Source organism: Panulirus ornatus, chromosome 16, assembly GCF_036320965.1.
Source record: "Panulirus ornatus isolate Po-2019 chromosome 16, ASM3632096v1, whole genome shotgun sequence".
In the NCBI taxonomy this organism is placed as follows: domain Eukaryota; kingdom Metazoa; phylum Arthropoda; class Malacostraca; order Decapoda; family Palinuridae; genus Panulirus; species Panulirus ornatus.
In genome coordinates, this window is record NC_092239.1 from 20766495 (window position 1) to 20786399 (window position 19905).

The 19905-nt window shown below is 39.3% G+C and overlaps 1 protein-coding gene across 1 annotated transcript in view; it reads left to right on the forward strand.

Moving 5' to 3' along the window:
* LOC139753907 (ATPase family gene 2 protein homolog B-like) overlaps positions 1 to 19905 on the forward strand; it is a 195102-nt gene that overhangs the window by 136005 nt on the left and 39192 nt on the right. Inside the window, exon 7 of the mRNA XM_071670865.1 lies at positions 14790 to 14938. Coding sequence (XP_071526966.1) covers positions 14790 to 14938 — 149 coding nt within the window. The remainder of the gene's footprint in view (positions 1 to 14789; positions 14939 to 19905) is intronic.

Sequence of the window (19905 nt, forward strand, 5' to 3'; positions counted from 1 at the left end):
GTAGTGGTGATGTGAGAAGGAGATGGAGTGAGTATTTTGAAGGTTTGTTGAATGTGTTTGATGATAGAGTGGCAGATATAGGGTGTTTTGGTCGAGGTGGTGTGCAAAGTGAGAGGGTTAGGGAAAATGATTTGGTAAACAGAGAAGAGGTAGTGAAAGCTTTGCGGAAGATGAAAGCCGGCAAGGCAGCAGGTTTGGATGGTATTGCAGTGGAATTTATTAAAAAAGGGGGTGACTGTATTGTTGACTGGTTGGTAAGGTTATTTAATGTATGTATGACTCATGGTGAGGTGCCTGAGGATTGGCGGAATACGTGCATAGTGCCATTGTACAAAGGCAAAGGGGATAAGGGTGAGTGCTCAAATTACAGAGGTATAAGTTTGTTGAGTATTCCTGGTAAATTATATGGGAGGTATTGATTGAGAGGGTGAAGGCATGTACAGAGCATCAGATTGGGGAAGAGCAGTGTGGTTTCAGAAGTGGTAGAGGATGTGTGGATCAGGTGTTTGCTTTAAAGAATGTATGTGAGAAATATTTAGAAAAGCAAATGGATTTGTATGTAGCATTTATGGATCTGGAGAAGGCATATGATAGAGTTGATAGAGATGCTCTGTGGAAGGTATTAAGAATATATGGGGTGGGAGGAAAGTTGTTAGAAGCAGTGAAAAGTTTTTATCGAGGATGTAAGGCATGTGTACGTGTAGGAGGAGAGGAAAGTGATTGGTTCTCAGTGAATGTAGGTTTGCGGCAGGGGTGTGTGATGTCTCCATGGTTGTTTAATTTGTTTATGGATGGGGTTGTAAGGGAGGTAAATGCAAGAGTTTTGGAAAGAGGGGCAAGTATGAAGTCTGTTGGGGATGAGAGAGCTTGGGAAGTGAGTCAGTTGTTGTTCGCTGATGATACAGCGCTGGTGGCTGATTCATGTGAGAAACTGCAGAAGCTGGTGACTGAGTTTGGTAAAGTGTGTGGAAGAAGAAAGTTAAGAGTAAATGTGAATAAGAGCAAGGTTATTAGGTACAGTAGGGTTGAGGGTCAAGTCAATTGGGAGGTGAGTTTGAACGGAGAAAAACTGGAGGAAGTGAAGTGTTTTAGATATCTGGGAGTGGATCTGGCAGCGGATGGAACCATGGAAGCGGAAGTGGATCATAGGGTGGGGGAGGGGGCGAAAATTCTGGGGTCCTTGAAGAATGTGTGGAAGTCGAGAACATTATCTCGGAGAGCAAAAATGGGTATGTGTGAAGAAATAGTGGTTCCAACAATGTTGTATGGTTGCGAGGCGTGGGCTATGGATAGAGTTGTGTGCAGGAGGATGGATGTGCTGGAAATGAGATGTTTGAGGACAATGTGTGGTGTGAGGTGGTTTGATCGAGTGAGTAACGTAAGGGTAAGAGAGATGTGTGGAAATAAAAAGAGCGTGGTTGAGAGAGCAGAAGAGGGTGTTTTGAAGTGGTTTGGGCACATGGAGAGGATGAGTGAGGAAAGATTGACCAAGAGGATATATGTGTCGGAGGTGGAGGGAGCAAGGAGAAGAGGGAGACCAAATTGGAGGTGGAAAGATGGAGTGAAAAAGATTTTGTGTGATCGGGACCTGAACATGCAGGAGGGTGAAAGGAGGGCAAGGAATAGAGTGAATTGGAGCGATGTGGTATACCGGGGTTGACGTGCTGTCAGTGGATTGAATCAAGGCATGGGAAGCGTCTGGGGTAAACCATGGAAAGCTGTGTAGGTATGTATATTTGCGTGTGTGGACGTATGTATATACATGTGTATGGGGGGGTTGGGCCATTTCTTTCGTCTGTTTCCTTGCGCTACCTCGCAAACGCGGGAGACAGCGACAAAGTATAAAAAAAAAAAAAAAAAATCAAGTCTGTTCATTAACATATCTTTGGTGCTGCTTTCAGCCACTTTACTTAATAGATTATTTCATATGTTAACATTCCTGTTGAAGAGAAAGCACTTCACCTCATTTGAAGTAAAACTTTTGCCCTTGAGTTTGTATCCATTGTTATGACTGAAATCAGATGAATGTGTCCTTAAGTAACTTGTTAGGTTTATGTTGTCAAAGCCTTTGGTAATTTTGAATGCCTGTGTTTGATCACCTTTTAACCTTCCCATGTACAAGCTAAATAGATTGAAGTCATTAAGTTAGCTCTCATATGATTTATTTCTCAGACTAGGATTCATCTTGGTAGCTTGCATCTGTACTCTTTCCAATCTGTCTGTCTCTTTCAAGAAGGGTGACCAAATTGAACACAATATTCAAGCTGAAGATGCACCAAAGACTGAAAGAGTGTAGATGAATTACCTATGAATTCAAGAATTTTGTTTTCCCATTTTACTGCTTCTGTGCATTGCTTCCTTGGCTTTAGGTCACTAGAGATTATTACACCCAAGTTTTTATCCTCCCTTCCTCTTATTTTTTTTATATTGCCTTTTTGTATTTTACTACTGTTATGTAAAACTTTTCACTTGTTGATGTTTAAATCAATATTCCACCTGTGAGCCCAGTTCATCAGTTTATATGTGAAGGTTTGAAGCTGCAGGCATTCAATTTCTGTCATAGATTTATTTCCTAACCTATAATGCTACTCATTATCAATATCAGGAAAAGAACTGGTCCCAAGACTGATCCCTGTGGCACACCATTTGTTACATGTTGCTATTCTAAGGAATGATCATTAATCATTACTCTGTTTATGGCTAATCATCCAATTTTAACCACTAAAGTACAACCCCATCTATACTGTGCGACTTAACTTTGTTAGTAGCTTTTAATTATTTTTTTTATTTTATTATACTTTGTCGCTGTCTCCCGCGTTTGCGAGGTAGCGATTAATATGGAACTTTATTGATGCTTTTTGAAAATCAAAATAGAGGATATCAGCTGCTTTACTTTTTCAAACATTTTAATTATATCATAAAAGAAATCAAGCAGATTTGTCAAACAAGATTGATTTCATCAAAAACCATGCTAAGAAAAGTTGTTATTAAGTGGTGGTCCTCTAAGTGTTTACATTATTATTCTGGATGATGGTTTCCATGAGTTTCCCAAGTACAGAAGTTCAGGTAATTGGATAATAATCTCTGGATGTGATTTGTTACTTTTTTTTTATATCAGTGTTACATTAGCAAACTTCCATTCCTCTGGAACTTTCCCTATAGTAAGTGATGTATTGAAAGGGGCAGCCAAGGGATTAACTATCTCATTTTTCACCTCTTTCATTGTCCTTAGATAAGATTTATCTTGGCCTGCCATTTTTTTTTTTTACTCTTATTCCATTTATTGCTGACAGTATGTCTTTTACTTTTATATCAGTATTTTGCAGTATTCTTAGCAATGGAATTGGATTTGAAATATTATTTATGTCTTTAGTTGTAAATGCATATACAGAAAAATTTGATTTAATGTGTATACCATGACTTCATTGTGTTAACCTGATCAGAATTTTCCATAATTGATTTAGCAGTTGACAGGATGATGACTTTTGTTTCTAAATAACCATAAAGCTCTTAGCTTTTCTTTTGTGACTTTTATGAGTTTGCTATCATCACCATATCAGCACTTTTTTTTGAAAAAGACTATTTGATAATCATTGTCATGTATGTTCTCTCCACTGCTTTGAAAGTTTTACAGAATCTTTCCCAAGCTCCATCCATGTCATTTTCATTAATAATATCATCCCATATTTGCCTGTCAAGAGCAGTGCAAAAATCTATAAGATTTTAAACTCTAAAATATGGTATTTTTTTAGCATCTCCCATGTTGACCAGCATTGCAGGCAGTGTTGAAAGTTAAAAGTGATTTGCAGGTGATCACTTGTACCAAGCTTTTGTCCACCTTCATCATTGTCAACATGATCCTTCTTTGTAGCTAGAACTAAATCTATTATGTTCTAGTAGAGAATAAATTTCTCATTTAATTGTATTGGGGCACTATCAAGTAATTTAGGTAAAACCCACACCCAGAGCAACTAGAAAGGGATTCTCCCCGCTTAAATTATGGTGTTTTAAGATATTCCACTATGATCAAATTATATTCAAATCATATTCGTTACGAATTTCTACCAACTAATCATAAACTCTTTCCTCAACTCTGTCTTTACCTGGAGCCTGTAGAATATTTTTAACTTGTCTACATATAAAACTTATCTTTGATTTCTACAAAAATGAAGTCGATTTAATCATGAGCTTCAGCATTTTTAAGCACAGGATTAAGATGACCATTAAAAAAAAAAAGCAAGGTACTGCTGCCATATTTATCTCCCTGATCGCTACTAATAGATTATACCCAGGAATTGAATATTTAATGAGGAAATATCCAACAAGTGCTGATATCCAACAAAGATTCTTTGATACCAATTATGTCATAGTATTCTTCCAATACAGTTGTTTCTAACCCTGGAAATTCATTACATATACTCTGTGCATCAACTCATTCTGGAACATGATTGAGACTTGCTGTCATTGATACGTTTGTGTGCAGCATTGTGTGTGGGGGGCCCACCTATCTGAACACTGTGGGGAACCCATCTATCTGAACTTTGTTCATAACCTTCATTTTACTTTTCTGCCTTGATCACCATTGCCTTGTTCCTTGCTTCTATCTGGGTATGGATCTCAAGCTGCCCTATTCTGCCTTTTCTTGTATCTGCTTCATTACCAACCTATGGAAGCTGATCTGTCCTGTCATGTTCCCACACATTTTTTGTATCTGCCTTTACCTGAGATGTGACCTCTACTACCTGGGAAGTGACATCAAGCTGCTACATTCTGCCGTTTTCTCTACCTGCCTCGTTCTCAACCATCACCAGCCATGTCCCCTACTGGTCTACACCCTGCCGCTGCCTGTAAGGTGGCTGTATTACCTGGGATTGACCATAAGGTGTCCTATTCTGCATTGTTCCTATCCTTTCTCATTCCCATCCTGCATCAAGTCTCTGACCTCTGGTTTACCTGTCCTGCCATGTTCCCTATCATTCTGAATCCCTTTATTTGGACTTCCCATGTTCTAAGTACTTAGCTAGGTAATGTCTATCAAAAAAAAGCCTAGTGTTTTACTTAGCTAGTTAATGTCTATAAAAAAATGCCTAGTATTTTCATCTAATGCACTGCCAGTTCTGGCTTTCTGTATTCCATTCACATAGAGACTATTCTTGGCCAAGAGATATCTATCCTGGCTAAAATGATCCCATAAATCTATACAAAAGTCATTTTCCTCCTCCATGTAAAGAGCCTCAAATTTACTGTTTTTCTCCTGTATTCTGTTGAAAGGTTCATGGATTTTTGTTGTATCTGCACAGCAGGTGAAATTGTTATACTTTGCTAAGATTTCTTTTGATCAACCTTTGGCTTTATTGAATGTCCCCACCTGGACAATAAAAGTCTCATCCTTGGGAGTGTTTGAGACAATGTCATCAGACATCCCTAGAATATCTGACAATTTTGCACCAGGAAAGAACAAATTTCTCCAGTTTCCTTTAACACAGAACCCCTGGTCTGGGTCCCTTACTAATGGCTCCCCAATCAGAATGATTTTATGATCATTCTGGTTTTCATCCTCCAACCTACTTTAAGTTGGAACATCCCTTTCCTGAACTTCTGTTTGCTGACAAGTCTTGTTTGCTTGCTGGAAGTTAAAGTTACTCACCACCTTTGTGTCATGGCCACCATCTTATTATCGAAGTTGTCTACTTTTTTTAGTTACTAATTGTTCACCCTTCTATATATCAACTGTTTTTTCAGTAACAAGACTTGCAGTACTTACCCACAGTTTCATCCTCTCATCCAGTTTTCTGATACGTCATTATTCTTCATTTCAAAATGCATTTTTATGAACAGACTGCAAAGAGGAAAGGAACATGCCTTCTTCCTTCATGAGAAAGTTCTGAGTGAATTCACTCATACAGCTTGGTCAACTATCCCTGGGGATAGGGGAGAAAGAATACTTCCCACGTATTCCCTGCATGTCGTAGAAGGCGACTAAGAGGGGAGGGAGCGGGGGGTTGGAAATCCTCCCCCTCTTGTTTTTTTTAATTTTCCAAAAGAAGGAACAGAGAAGGGGGCTAGGTGAGGATATTCCCTCAAAGGCCCAGTCCTCTGTTCTTAATGCTACCTCGCTAACGCGGGAAATGTTGAATAGTTTGAAAGAAAGAAAGAAAGAAAGAAAAGCTTGGTCAACTGAACTGTGGTGCAGGCTGTGTATATATATATATATATATGTATGCATGTATGCAAGAGGTGAAAAAGAGGGCAAATGAGAGTTGGGGTGAGAGAGTATCATTAAGTTTTAGGGAGAATAAAAAGATGTTCTGGAAGGAGGTAAATAAAGTGCATAAGACAAGGGAGCAAATGGGAACTTCAGTGAAGGGCGCTAATGGGGAGGTGATAACAAGTAGTGGTGATGTGAGGAGATGGAGCGAGTATTTTGAAGGTTTGTTGAATGTGTTTGATGATAGAGTGGCAGATATAGGGTGTCTTGGTCGAGGTGGTGTGCAAAGTGAGAGGGTTGGGGAAAATGATTTGGTAAACAGAGAAGAGGTAGTAAAAGCTTTGCGGAAGATGGAAGCCGGCAAGGCAGCAGGTTTGGATGGTATTGCAGTGGAATTTATTAAAAAAGGGGGTGACTGTATTGTTGACTGGTTGGTAAGGTTATTTAATGTATGTATGACTCATGGTGAGGTGCCTAAGGATTGGCGGAATGCGTGCATAGTGCCATTGTACAAAGGCAAAGGGGATAAGAGTGAGTGCTGAAATTACAGAGGTATAAGTGTGTACGTGTAGGAAGAGAGGAAAGTGATTGGTTCTCAGTTAATGTAGGTTTGCAGCAGGGGTGTGTGATGTCTCCATGGTTGTTTAATCTGTTTATGGATGGGGTTGTTAGGGAGGTAAATGCAAGAGTTTTGGAAAGAGGGGCAAGTATGAAGTCTGTTGGGGATGAGAGAGCTTGGGAAGTGAGTCAGTTGTTGTTCGCTGATGATACAGCGCTGGTGGCTGATTCATGTGAGAAACTGCAGAAGCTGGTGACTGAGTTTGGTAAAGTGTGTGGAAGAAGAAAGTTAAGAGTAAATGTGAATAAGAGCAAGGTTATTAGGTACAGTAGGGTTGAGGGTCAAGTCAATTGGGAGGTGAGTTTGAATGGAGAAAAACTGGAGGAAGTGAAGTGTTTTAGATATCTGGGAGTGGATCTGGCAGCAGATGGAACCATGGAAGCGGAAGTGGATCAAAGGGTGGGGGAGGGGGCGAAAATTCTGGGGGCCTTGAAGAATGTGTGGAAGTCGAGAACATTATCTCGGAAAGCAAAAATGGGTATGTTTGAAGGAATAGTGGTTCCAACAATGTTGTATGGTTGCGAGGCGTGGGCTATGGATAGAGTTGTGCGCAGGAGGATGGATGTGCTGGAAATGAGATGTTTGAGGACAATGTGTGGTGTGAGGTGGTTTGATCGAGTGAGTAACGTAAGGGTAAGAGAGATGTGTGGAAATAAAAAGAGCGTGGTTGAGAGAGCAGAAGAGGGTGTTTTGAAGTGGTTTGGGCACATGGAGAGGATGAGTGAGGAAAGATTGACCAAGAGGATATATGTGTTGGAGGTGGAGGGAACAAGGAGAAGAGGGAGACCAAATTGGAGGTGGAAAGATGGAGTGAAAAAGATTTTGTGTGATCGGGGCCTGAACATGCAGGAGGGTGAAAGGAGGGCAAGGAATAGAGTGAATTGGAGCGATGTGGTATACTGGGGTTGACGTGCTGTCAGTGGATTGAATCAAGGCATGTGAAGCATCTGGGGTAAACCATGGAAAGCTGTGTAGGTATGTATATTTGCGTGTGTGGACGTATGTATATACATGTGTATGGGGGGGGGTTGGGCCATTTCTTTCGTCTGTTTCCTTGCGCTACCTCGCAAACGCGGGAGACAGCGACAAACTATAATAATAAAAATGATAAGTTTGTTGAGTATTCTTGGTAAATTATATGGGAGGGTATTGATTGAGAGGGTGAAGGCATGTACAGAGCATCAGATTGGGGAAGAGCAGTGTGGTTTCAGAAGTGGTAGAGGATGTGTGGATCAGGTGTTTGCTTTGAAGAATGTATGTGAGAAATACTTAGAAAAGCAAATGGATTTGTGTGATGTCTCCATGGTTGTTTAATTTGTTTATGGATGGGGTTGTTAGGGAGGTGAATGCAAGAGTGTTGGAAAGAGGGGCAAGAATGAAGTCTGTTGGGGATGAGAGAACTTGGGAAGTGAGTCAGTTGTTGTTCGCTGATGATACAGCGCTGGTGGCTGATTCATGTGAGAAACTGCAGAAGCTGGTAACTGAGTTTGGTAAAGTGTGTGAAAGAAGAAAGTTAAGAGTAAATGTGAATAAGAGCAAGGTTATTAGGTACAGTAGGGTTGAGGGTCAAGTCAATTGGGAGGTAAGTTTAAATGGAGAAAAACTGGAGGAAGTAAAGTGTTTTAGGTATCTGGGAGTGGATCTGGCAGCGGATGGAACCATGGAAGCGGAAGTGAATCATAGGGTGGGGGAGGGGGCGAAAATCCTGGGAGCCTTGAAGAATGTGTGGAAGTCGAGAACATTATCTCGGAAAGCAAAAATGGGTATGTTTGAAGGAATAGTGGTTCCAACAATGTTGTATGGTTACGAGGCGTGGGCTATGGATAGAGTTGTGCGCAGGAGGGTGGATGTGCTGGAAATGAGATCTTTGAGGACAATGTGTGATGTGAGGTGGTTTGATCGAGTAAGTAATGTAAGGGTAAGAGAGATGTGTGGAAATAAAAAGAGCGTGGTTGAGAGAGCAGAAGAGGGTGTTTTGAAATGGTTTGGGCACATGGAGAGAATGAGTGAGGAAAGATTGACCAAGAGGATATATGTGTCGGAGGTGGAGGGAACGAGGAGAAGTGGGAGACCAAATTGGAGGTGGAAAGATGGAGTGAAAACGATTTTGAGTGATCGGGGCCTAAACATGCAGGAGGGTGAAACGCGGGCAAGGAATAGAGTGAATTGGATCGATGTGGTATACCGGGGTTGACGTGCTGTCAGTGGATTGAATCAGGGCATGTGAAGCGTCTGGGGTAAACCATGGAAAGCTGTGTGGGGCCTGGATGTGGAAAGGGAGCTGTGGTTTCGGGCATTATTTCATGACAGCTAAAGACTGAGTGTGAACGAATGAGGCCTTTGTTGTCTTTTCCTAGCGCTACTCCGCACACATGACGGGGGAGGGGGACGGTATTCCATGTGTGGGGAGGTGGCGATGGGAATGAATAAAGGCAGACAGTGTGAATTGTGTGCATGGGTATATATGTATGTGTCTGTGTGTGTATATATATGTGTACATTGAGATGTATAGGTATGTATATTTGCGTGTGTGGACGTGTGTGTATATACATGTGTATGGGGGTGGGTTTGGCCATTTCTTTCGTCTGTTTCCTTGCGCTACCTCGCAAACGCGGGAGACAGCGACAGAGCAAAATAAATAATAAATAAAATATGTATGTATCTACATCTATTTCTGTCTATCTAGGTGTATCTGTCCATGTATTTATATATCTACCTATCTTTTATGTATATGTATCTTTCTAGTTATATATATCACTCTACCTATATCTATCTTTCTGTGTAACTCCATTTGTATGCATTTATCTGTGTATCAGTCTATCAACAATATTTATGTATATTATGCCTCAAGATTTCCTGCTGTCTTCTAACTTGGGTAGAAAAGTCTCCAGGCTACCATAAGGTAACACCTTCTTAGCATGGTCAATCCCTTTCTTACTGTCTTGGATCCTTTTCCCAATATATTCCTTAATTGTCTCAGAATGCTGATTAGCTTCCTTTCAGTGCTATACAAACCCCTCTGAGAAGGCAAGTGAGGCCAGGGCCACAAGAATAACTGAGGCCCTTTGACCATAGCTTTTCACATATTATTTGTAGTTCTTGTTTGCTTAGGTATTAATTTGAACTTATTTATTGATGATTTTTGTTGTAGTAGGTTCATACTTTAAATGAAAATAACATTTGTTAGTCATATTTTTTCATGAAACAGTACAGAACACTGTCTGTAAGATAAATAAGCAATAGAGTTAATGATTGTACCTCAAATTATTTGTGTTAGTTTCCCTTCAAGTAATAATGAATTTATGTACAGTCATGCCCTAGCAGAGGTAGGGCCAGGATGGTCATTATGTCTATACCATGGGCTCAAAAGGGCCTCATATTTTTCACTTATGTCATATATTTTATGTTTATTTTAACTTTTTGAGTAACTTCATTTTGTTTTACTTGTTTGCAGAGTACATTGAAATCATACTAGATTTTCAGTTTCAAAATATCAGTTAAACTGTATGATGATGAGATCTGAAAGTTATGCAAGTTAGAGACAAAGAAAACACTTAAGTGAAGCAGCAGCTTAAAATTTGAAGACACTTATTTCATTTCTCAAGTAACGTGAAAACACTTCTCTCAACTGCAAATGATGAAAATTCTGCAAGTGCAACAAGTAATATTTCAGTCCCTGAACATGACTACTTTGGTCAAGAACATACAGATGCAGCAGAAAATCCTTGGATTTGGATTGTCTGCAGGAAGAGCAGGAATTCATGAGTAAAGTTTTTACAGATTTGATAACATATGACATTAAGACTATTAACTTAAATGCTGCCCAAATTCAATCATATGTGAGATTCAGATGAAATTCTCAGTAACATTCCACATGATGCTGATAATCATGTTTTTCCTTTTAGTCTGGTGATAAAATCTCTTCCAAATAGAGATCTGATTTTGTTGGAGTACGAAAAAACATTTGAATAATGTGTACTTTCTTCCCTTTTAACACAGGTGCTGCAAATGCATCAGTTCATTGATCAATTAGGATGGAGCATCATCTGAGATGGGAGAAAGTTAAAAAACCAAATACTACTACACTAAAGCTCATCATCCCACATAGAAAACTGTATTGCATAGAAATCATCCAACAGGGTGGCCTTGACTGAAGTTTAGTTGAAGCTTTACGCATGGTTGGACGTACTACAGAAATTAATGATTCGAAAAAATTTCTTTTGCATCCTTTTCTCTTTGAGTGAGGATTGGCTTTCTTTGCTTCCAGTCAAGAAATTGGTAACCATTCAAATAGAAACTTTTTTGGTATAATTGAGCTCCATATTAAATGTGATCAACTTTTATCTCAACATGTAAGATGTGTTTGCCCTTTGCAGGTGAGATAAAAGGCATGTGTAAGTCCATTATCTACCCTAGACATACAAAGTCAGTTTATTGGGTTCTGTGGATCATTCATACAACAAGCAAATCTTGGTAAAATTTGAAATGCAAAGTACCTTTGAATCAGTGCTAATATCACTTCAATATAATAATTTGATACATTAAAACTGTAGACAGCTCAAGGTTTTCAATTGAGGAATGGTTTGTGTTGTTTGATGACTTAAAAAAAAAAAGATGCTACCTATCTATGGATTTTAGAAGGCTCTAAGTTAGATTCTCGTATGCTACACTGGTGAAGCCCATGACAACATATGCAATATTAATTACAATGGTATATAAGTTGATCAGCTCAAGCAAATTCTTCCCACGTATTCCCTGCGTGTTGTAGAAGGCGACTAAAAGGGAAGGGAGCGGGGGCTGGAAATCCTCCCCTCTCGTTTTTCATTTTCCAAAAGAAGGAATAGAGAAGGGGGCCAAGTGAGGATGTTCCCTCAAAGGCTCAGTCCTCTGTTCTTAACGCTACCTCAATAATGCGGGAAATAGCGAATAGTATGAAAAAAAAAAAAAAATTCTTTAGCTGTGGAAACCACACACTAATCCATGCAGGTATTCACTGTGCTGAATCATACAAGAGGGCAATTACTTATTTTGGAACTGTTCAACATGTATATAATCTCTTTAGCAGCAGTCCACAATGGTGGACAATTCCCAAACAATATCTTCTGGTTTTATTGCATTGCATGTCCACAACTAGATGATCTGCATGGATTGAGGCATTAAACCATCTGTGCAGTGTTTTGATTATCAGAGAAAGGTCAGACATGAAGTAACCTTCAATGTATTCAGAAGTACTTGTTCAAATTTGAGTGCATTCTCATGTTATTGTTGAGGTTAAAGCTACTTGCTGTGATCCACCAAACTGATTTGGTAATTGAAGCATGCAATGCTACCCTTGTTACAGAGAAAGGTAACATTGAAAGACTTATAACTGATATTCAACAGCTATGTGAATAGTGAGATTCAATCCTGAAGGAGTCAAAACTAGTTGCAGAAAATCTGGAATTTCAGTTGAGTTCCTATGATTTGTAACTTGCTTTCTTAATTAGATGCTGAGCAGCAGCACTATAAGGGCAACGTTTTACACATCAGTTTGCATCACTATGACTTTTGTTTAACTTCTTTGGGTTCCTTTGGCAGTTCAGGAATCTGAGTATTGAAGATTAATTTTCTGCAGGCAATTTCAGCAAATATGCAATACAAAAATCTCAAAAGAGGTGTGATATGAATTAATCTTACTTAAACAGACATATTCAGAAAACTTCAAACTGTATTGCAGGCCAAAAGATCTTCTTCAAGAAATACTTGAACTCAGACTCCCTGGAATATTTCCTAGTACTATATTACAATTATATTGTGCTTTTTTATCAGTTTACCAGCATATGTGGCTTCAGGTGAATGCACCTTCAGTGTATTGAAGCAGCTATAGAAAAAGAGAGGATGATTAAGTTTGTCATGCTTAGTACTAAGTTGTCAGTGATGTTGCATGCCGATTTTATTTTAATATCAATGATTAATACATTTATAAAGGAAAAACTAGAAAAGCATTTTTGTTGAACAGATAAACAATGAAAAAGTTTAATGTTATATAGCAAAGAATTATGCTCATTACTTCCATTTTCTATTTTCACCCAAACTTCCAAAGATCATTAAACCAAAATACATTAATTTCACAAATGTGAGAATAGAAATTGACAGTAACTTGGATCATTTTTGTTGTTTTACATTATATTTTTGGATTTTTTATTCAACAAAAATGCTTTTCAAGCTTTTTTTTTCTCTGCAAATGTAATAATCTTTGATGAAAAATTTAACTTGCATGCAATGTAGCAGATGATCCTTGGCTTAGCAAGCTCATTCAAATTCTCCTGTCCCATAGCTGAACAGTGACAGTTTTTACCTGCTTCAATACATTGAAGGTGCATTCACCTGAAGCTACAGATGGAGGCAAACTGACAAAAATATGCGATGTAATTATGATGATAGGAGATATGCCGGTGAGTCCAAGTTTTGATACTTCTTGAAGTTCTTTTAGATTGCAATCCAATTGAACTCAAGGAAATTCATAGGAGATTATGGATAGATCTAGTAGTGATGATAGGAGTAGCAATGGGAGACTGAAATGTTTGGTGATACCTAACTCATGGCAGGCAACACACATGAACAAAATTTTATAAACAACTTCCATGGGCCAAGTGACCATATTAGTGATAAAGGTAGGAAACATCTTGAGGACTAAGAAAAAGAAACTGGGCCACAAACAGTATAGTATATGAAACTTCATGTGGGAAAGCTAGAGGAACTATTATAGCAAGAATGGGCAGGGCTTATGGATAAGACTGTGGGAACACAAATCTGAGGTCAGATAAAACTGCACAACCAGTTCTTTGATGATGCATGCTGACAAGGAGGGATATTTCCCAAGATTGGATTTGCAAAGATTCTGCACTGTGGAATAGGCAAGAGAATGAGAAAAACATTGGAAGCAGTCCATAAAGCTTTTGGAAGAGACAATAAAACTAATGCAGTTAACTTCACTTGGACAAAGCAGCAGCAGAAATGGTGCTCGATGATAAATCATTTTGCGTCAGGTGAGCTTCAGTATCAGACCAGTCAGGCAAAGCTCCCTCTTGGGGTCCAGTTCCTTGGTCCACCAATTTTGGGTATGAATATGTGTATCTCTCAGGATGTATCATTATTCCACTGGAGAGGGCGTTGTTGAAGTTAGTTGAGAAGAATGAATTCCTGGCTCTTGCTTTCTATTTTTATTGCTGACTTTTGTCTATCCTGTTTTGTTCATGGTTTATCTTTCTCATATTCTACTCACCATTACAAAACTACAGATATTGTTGAAGGCAATTTCATTCATACCACTTTCATATGAGGCAAACATGCATCTTTTGTGGAAAATATTCTTATAAGCTAGGGATCAGAGTAGCAGGAAAGCAAGTTTGCCTCAGGAAGTAGGGGATCCTGCCCTTTTTGCAAGCACATGGAGTTAAGTTTTGGGAATTCTGCTCATGTATATATTCCCCATAAAAGATGCATATGATTATTTTGAAGCACAGGATTGTGAGAGAGAATAATGTTACTTTAGTAGGAAAGTTGTTCATTTGATACAGCAAAGATCAAATATGTCGTTATTGTGTTGGTTAATCAATTTCAGATATTTGGAACCTATATCATTTCAATTCATCCCTGGAGATAGGGGAGATAGAATACTTCCCATGTATTTCCTGCATGTTGTAGAAGTTAACTAAAAGGGGAGGGAGTGGGGCTGGAAATCCTCCCCTCTCATTTTTACTTTTCCAAAAAAAAGAACAGAGAAGGGGGCCATGTGAGGATATTCCCTTCCAAAAAAAAGAACAGAGAAGAGGGCCATTTGAGGATATTCCCTCTAAGGCTCACTCCTCTGTTCTTTGTGCTACCTCGCTAATGCAGAAAATGGCAAATATGTATGAAAAAAATAATTTCAATTGTACTTTGCATAGTCTTGTTGAAAAATAACTTGATCTTTATTTCCAGACGGAATATTTGGGACTCGAGATGGGAGTAGGAGTACTGTCAACATAAATATTTTAAATGAACTACTTCAAGCAATGGATGGAGCTGACGTAAGAGCCACTAGTCTTCAAGGTGCCACCCTCCTCACCAGTAATCTTACTTCTGCCCAGGTAAATCTTATTCATAAATATATCATCATTTTCATTATTTTTTTTTGTCTGACTGCCTCTAGCATATCATGACTTGCCTGAAAATATAAGCCATTAAGAAAGTCTAATCATAATCACTTAACCTCTTTCTAAAGCTTATCATGACTTTCCTGTTTCTTTATGTTCCACCTTGTCTGAAAATATAAGCTATTAAGAAAGTCTAATCATAATCACTTAACCTCTTTCTAAAGCTTATCATGACTTTCCTGTTTCTTTATGTTCCACTGCTTAGCCTGTTAAAGTCTTAGGACCACCATAACATTAGCACGATCTTGGAAACCACTTCACTTTACACAGTGCACACCTTTCACCTTTCTGCATGTTCAGGCCCCTGTTGCTCAGAATCTTTATCACTTTATCCTTCTGTCTTCAGTTTGGTCTCCCAGTTCTCCTTGTTCTCTCCCACTTCTGACTCTTGAATCTTCATCAATCTTTCTTTACCTGTTTTCTCCAAATGTCTATATTCAGAGATCTCTAACCCCACTCTTTTTATTACCACACCTCTTTTATACCCTTTTATTACTTACTTGATCAAACTACTGTACACCATGTATTGTTATCAAACATTTCATTTTCAACATGTCCACCTTCTTCTGCTCAGCTTCACCTATAGCCCATGCCTTGCATCCATATAATATTGTCGAGACTACTACACCTTCAAACACACCTGTTTTTGCCCTCCCAAATAACAGTCACTCTTTCCACACATTCTTCAGCACTCCCAGGATCTTCACCCCTTTGCCCACCCTATGACTCTTTTCCACATTCATTGTTCCATTCTCTGCCATGTCTAATTTTTATCCATTCAGACTCATACTGTAACTAATCTGTCCCTTGACCTTGCTAAGCATAATAGCCTTGCCTTTATTCAGTTATTCTTAACTTAATCCTTTCACACACTTTCAAATTCAGTTACCACCTTCTTTGGTTTCTCTCTCAGATTAACAAATTGAATAGCTATGGTGACATCACACACTTCTGCAATTTCACTTGGAACCCCTCACTTTCCTCTTTTCTGACTAGTAGGCATGCCTTACTACCTTGTTAGAAACTACTTCTGGCAGCTTTCATCCCTCACCATATATTCTTAAGATCTTTCTTAAGGCATCTTTATCAACCCTATCATATTCTTTCTCCAGTTCCATAGGTGCCATATAGAATTCTTTCTGTTTCTTTTTATATTTCTCACACACATTCCTTAAAGTAAACAGCTGATCCACACAACCTCTACCACTTCTGAAACTAACCACTGTTCCTTCCCAGTCTATTGTTTTGTATATGCCTTTACCCTTACAATCCTTACTCTCACATAAAACTTTCCAAGTACACTCAACAAACTTAAACCTCTGTAGTTAGATTACTCTACTTTGTCCCCCTTGACTTATTCAGTGGTGCTATGGTATATATGATATACAGAAATAATAATGACATATGAATATGTACATGTTTATACATGTTTATGTGTATATATATGCATATGTATGTGTATTTGTATATATACAGGTACACCACCGAACTTGCAGCAACTGATGGTTCGGCACCTCCTTTAGTCCAGACAAAATTACGTTAGGGAACTTGAAATTACTGCAGCCACCAGACTAGTTTACTGGGTGGCCACGGATGCCATTGTGTGTAGGGCGCGCTTATTTACATTCTTTACACTGCACTTGTTGGTGGTGATACCACAGTTCTGTGAGATTCTTAGCTGGTGATACCACAGTTCTGTTAGATTCTTAGCTTATTTTGCTTAAATTTAAACCTAGCTATGGCTACAAAGACATATGAAAGTGTCAGTTGTGGTATCAAACGTAAACACTAGACCATATTGATCCATGAAAAAGTAGAACTGTTGAAAAAAATGGACCGTGGTGTTTCGGTGTGTAAGCTGTGTGACATCTACAGTATTGGTACATCAACTGTTTATGATATAAAGAAGCAAAGGGAAAAAATATTGAAATTCTTTGCAGACAGCGATCCCAAGAAGCAAATGACGATTAGAAAACTGTGAAAGATGGTAAGAGTATTGAGCACGCTTGAGTGATGATGTAATGGTTTCGACAGTGTCGGAGTGGTGGAGTGGACTTGTCAGGTAGCATGATAATGGACCAGGCTAAGTTGTTCCATAAAGAACTTAGATTACAACATGAGTGTGACTATAGTGAAGGATGGCTTCAAAGATTCAAGAAGCATCACGGAATTTCCATGAATAAAGTGTGTGGAGAAAAGCGGTCTGCAAACCACGAAGGAGCTGCCGAGTATGTGGGTGAATTTGCAAAACTCGTAACTGATGAGCACCTCATTTATGGGCAGGTGTATAATACAGATGAAACTGCATTATTCCAGCGATGCACATCTAGGAAAACAATAACAACAGAAGACGAAGGAGACCCCACAAGATTCAAGCAATCTAAGGACAGACTTACCATCTTAGGGTGCTCAAACATTTAATATTTGTTTAATTTAAATTTCTAGCAGTCCATGGTATACTTTAGACACATGGGAGATGTATAACTAGTGAGTTAGAGGTGGGTTGATGAATTATTATTACGTGACCATGGTTGGTCCTGCAAAATGGTCAATCTGGCAAATCTTTGGTATTGATTGAAAGGGTAAAGGCATGTACAGAACATCAGATTGGGGAAGAGCAGTGTGGTTTCAGAAATGTTAGAGGATGTGTGCATAAGTTGTTTGTTTTGAAGAATGTATGTGAGAAAACTTTAGAAAAGCAGATGGATTTGCATGTAGCATTTATGGATCTGGAGAAGGCATATGATAGGGTGGATAGAGATATTTTGTGGAAGGTTTTAAGAGTATATGGTTTAGGAGGTAAGTTGCTAGAAGCAGTTGAAGGTTTTTACCAAGGATGTAAGGCATGTGTACGAGTAGGAAGAGAGGAAAGTGATTGGTCCCCAGTGAATATCGGTTTGCGGCAGGAGTGCGTGATGTCTTTGTGATTGTTTAATTTGTTTATGGATGAGGAGGCTAGGGAGGTGAATGGAAGAGTTTTGGGGAGGGGGGGGGTGGGGGCAAGTATGCAGTCTGTTCTGGATGAGAGGGCTTGGGAAGTGAGTCAGTTGTTCGCTGATGATACATCGCTGGTGGCTGATTTGAGTGTGAAACAGCAGAGGTTGGTGACTGAGTTTGGTAAAGTGTGTGAAAAAGAGAGTTGAGATTAAATGTGAATTAGTAGGGTTGACAGACAAGTTAATTGCGAAGTAAGTTTGAATGGAGAAAAACTGGAGAAAGTGAAGTGTTTTAGATATCTGGGAGTGGATTTGGCAGCGAAAGGAACCATGGAAGCGAAAGTGAGTCATAGAGTGGGGGAGGGAGCGAAGGTTTTGGGAACATTGAAGAATGTGTGGATGGTAAGAAAATATGTTTGAAGGAATAGTGGTTCCAACAATGTTATGGAAGTGAGGCATGAGGTATAGATACGGTTGTGCAACGGAGGGTGGATGTGTTGGAAATGAAATGTTTGAGGATTTTTGAAGACAATATGTGGTGTGAGGTGGTTTGATCGAGTAAGTAATGAATGGATAAGAGAGATGTGTTGTAATATAAAGAGTGTGGTTGAGGAAACAGAAGAGGATGGCTTGGAATGGTTTGGACACATGGAGAGAATGAGTGAGGAAAGATTGACAAAAAGGATATATGTGTCAGAGGTGGAGGGAACGAGGAGAATTGGGAGACCAAATTGGAGTTAGAAGGATGGAGTGAAAAAGATTTTGAGCAATTGGGGCCTGAACATAAAGGAGGGTGAAAAGCATGGAAAGAATATAGTGAATTAGAATGATGTGGTATAGTGGGGTCGACATGCTGTCAATGGATTGAACCAGGGCACGTGAAAGGTCTGGGGTAAACCATGGAAGGTTTTGTGGTGCCTGGATGTGGAAAGGGAGCTGTGGTTTCGGTGGATTACACACAACAACTAGAGACTGAGTGTGAACGAATGTGACCTTTGTTGTCTTTTCCTAGCGCTTCCTCGCTAATGCAGGAGACGGTGATTAAGTATAAATAATATAAGAATTAAACATTTTTTTATTTTTTTTTATTTTGCTTTGTCGCTGTCTCCCGCGATAGCGAGGTAGCGCAAGGAAACAGACGAAAGAATGGCCCAACCCACCCACATACACATGTATATACATACACATCCACACACGCAAATATACATACCTATACATCTCAATGTATACATATATATACACACACAGACGTATACATATATACACATGTACATAATTCATCCTGTCTGCCTTTATTTACTCCCATTGCCACCTCGCCACACATGGAATAACAACCCCCTCCCCCCTCATGTGTGCGAGGTAGCGCTAGGAAAAGACATGAAAGGCCACATTTGTTTACACTCAGTCTCTAGCTGTCATGTATAATGCACCGAAACCACCTCTAGCTGTCATGTATGATGCACCGAAACCACAGCTCCCTTTCCACATCCAGTCCCCACAAAACTTTCCATAGTTTACCCCAGATGCTTCACATGCCCTGGTTCAATCCATTGACAGCACGTCGACCCCGATGTACCACATCGTTCCAATTCACTCTATTCCTTGCACGCCTTTCACGCTCCTTGCTCTGGCCCTGATCACTCAAAATCCTTTTCACTCCATCTTTCCACCTCCAGTTTGGTCTCCCACTTCTCGTTCCCTCCACCTCTGACACATATATCCTCTTGGTCAATCTTTCTTCACTCATTCTCTCCATGTGACCAAACCATTTCAAAACACCCTCTTCTGCTCTCTCAACCACACTCTTTTTATTACCACACATCTCTTTTACCCTATTATTCCTTACTCGATCAAACCACCTCACACCACATATTGTCCTCAAACATCTCATTTCCAGCACGTCCACCCTCCTCCACACAACTCTATCTATAGCCCACGCTTTGCAACTATATAACATTGTTCGAA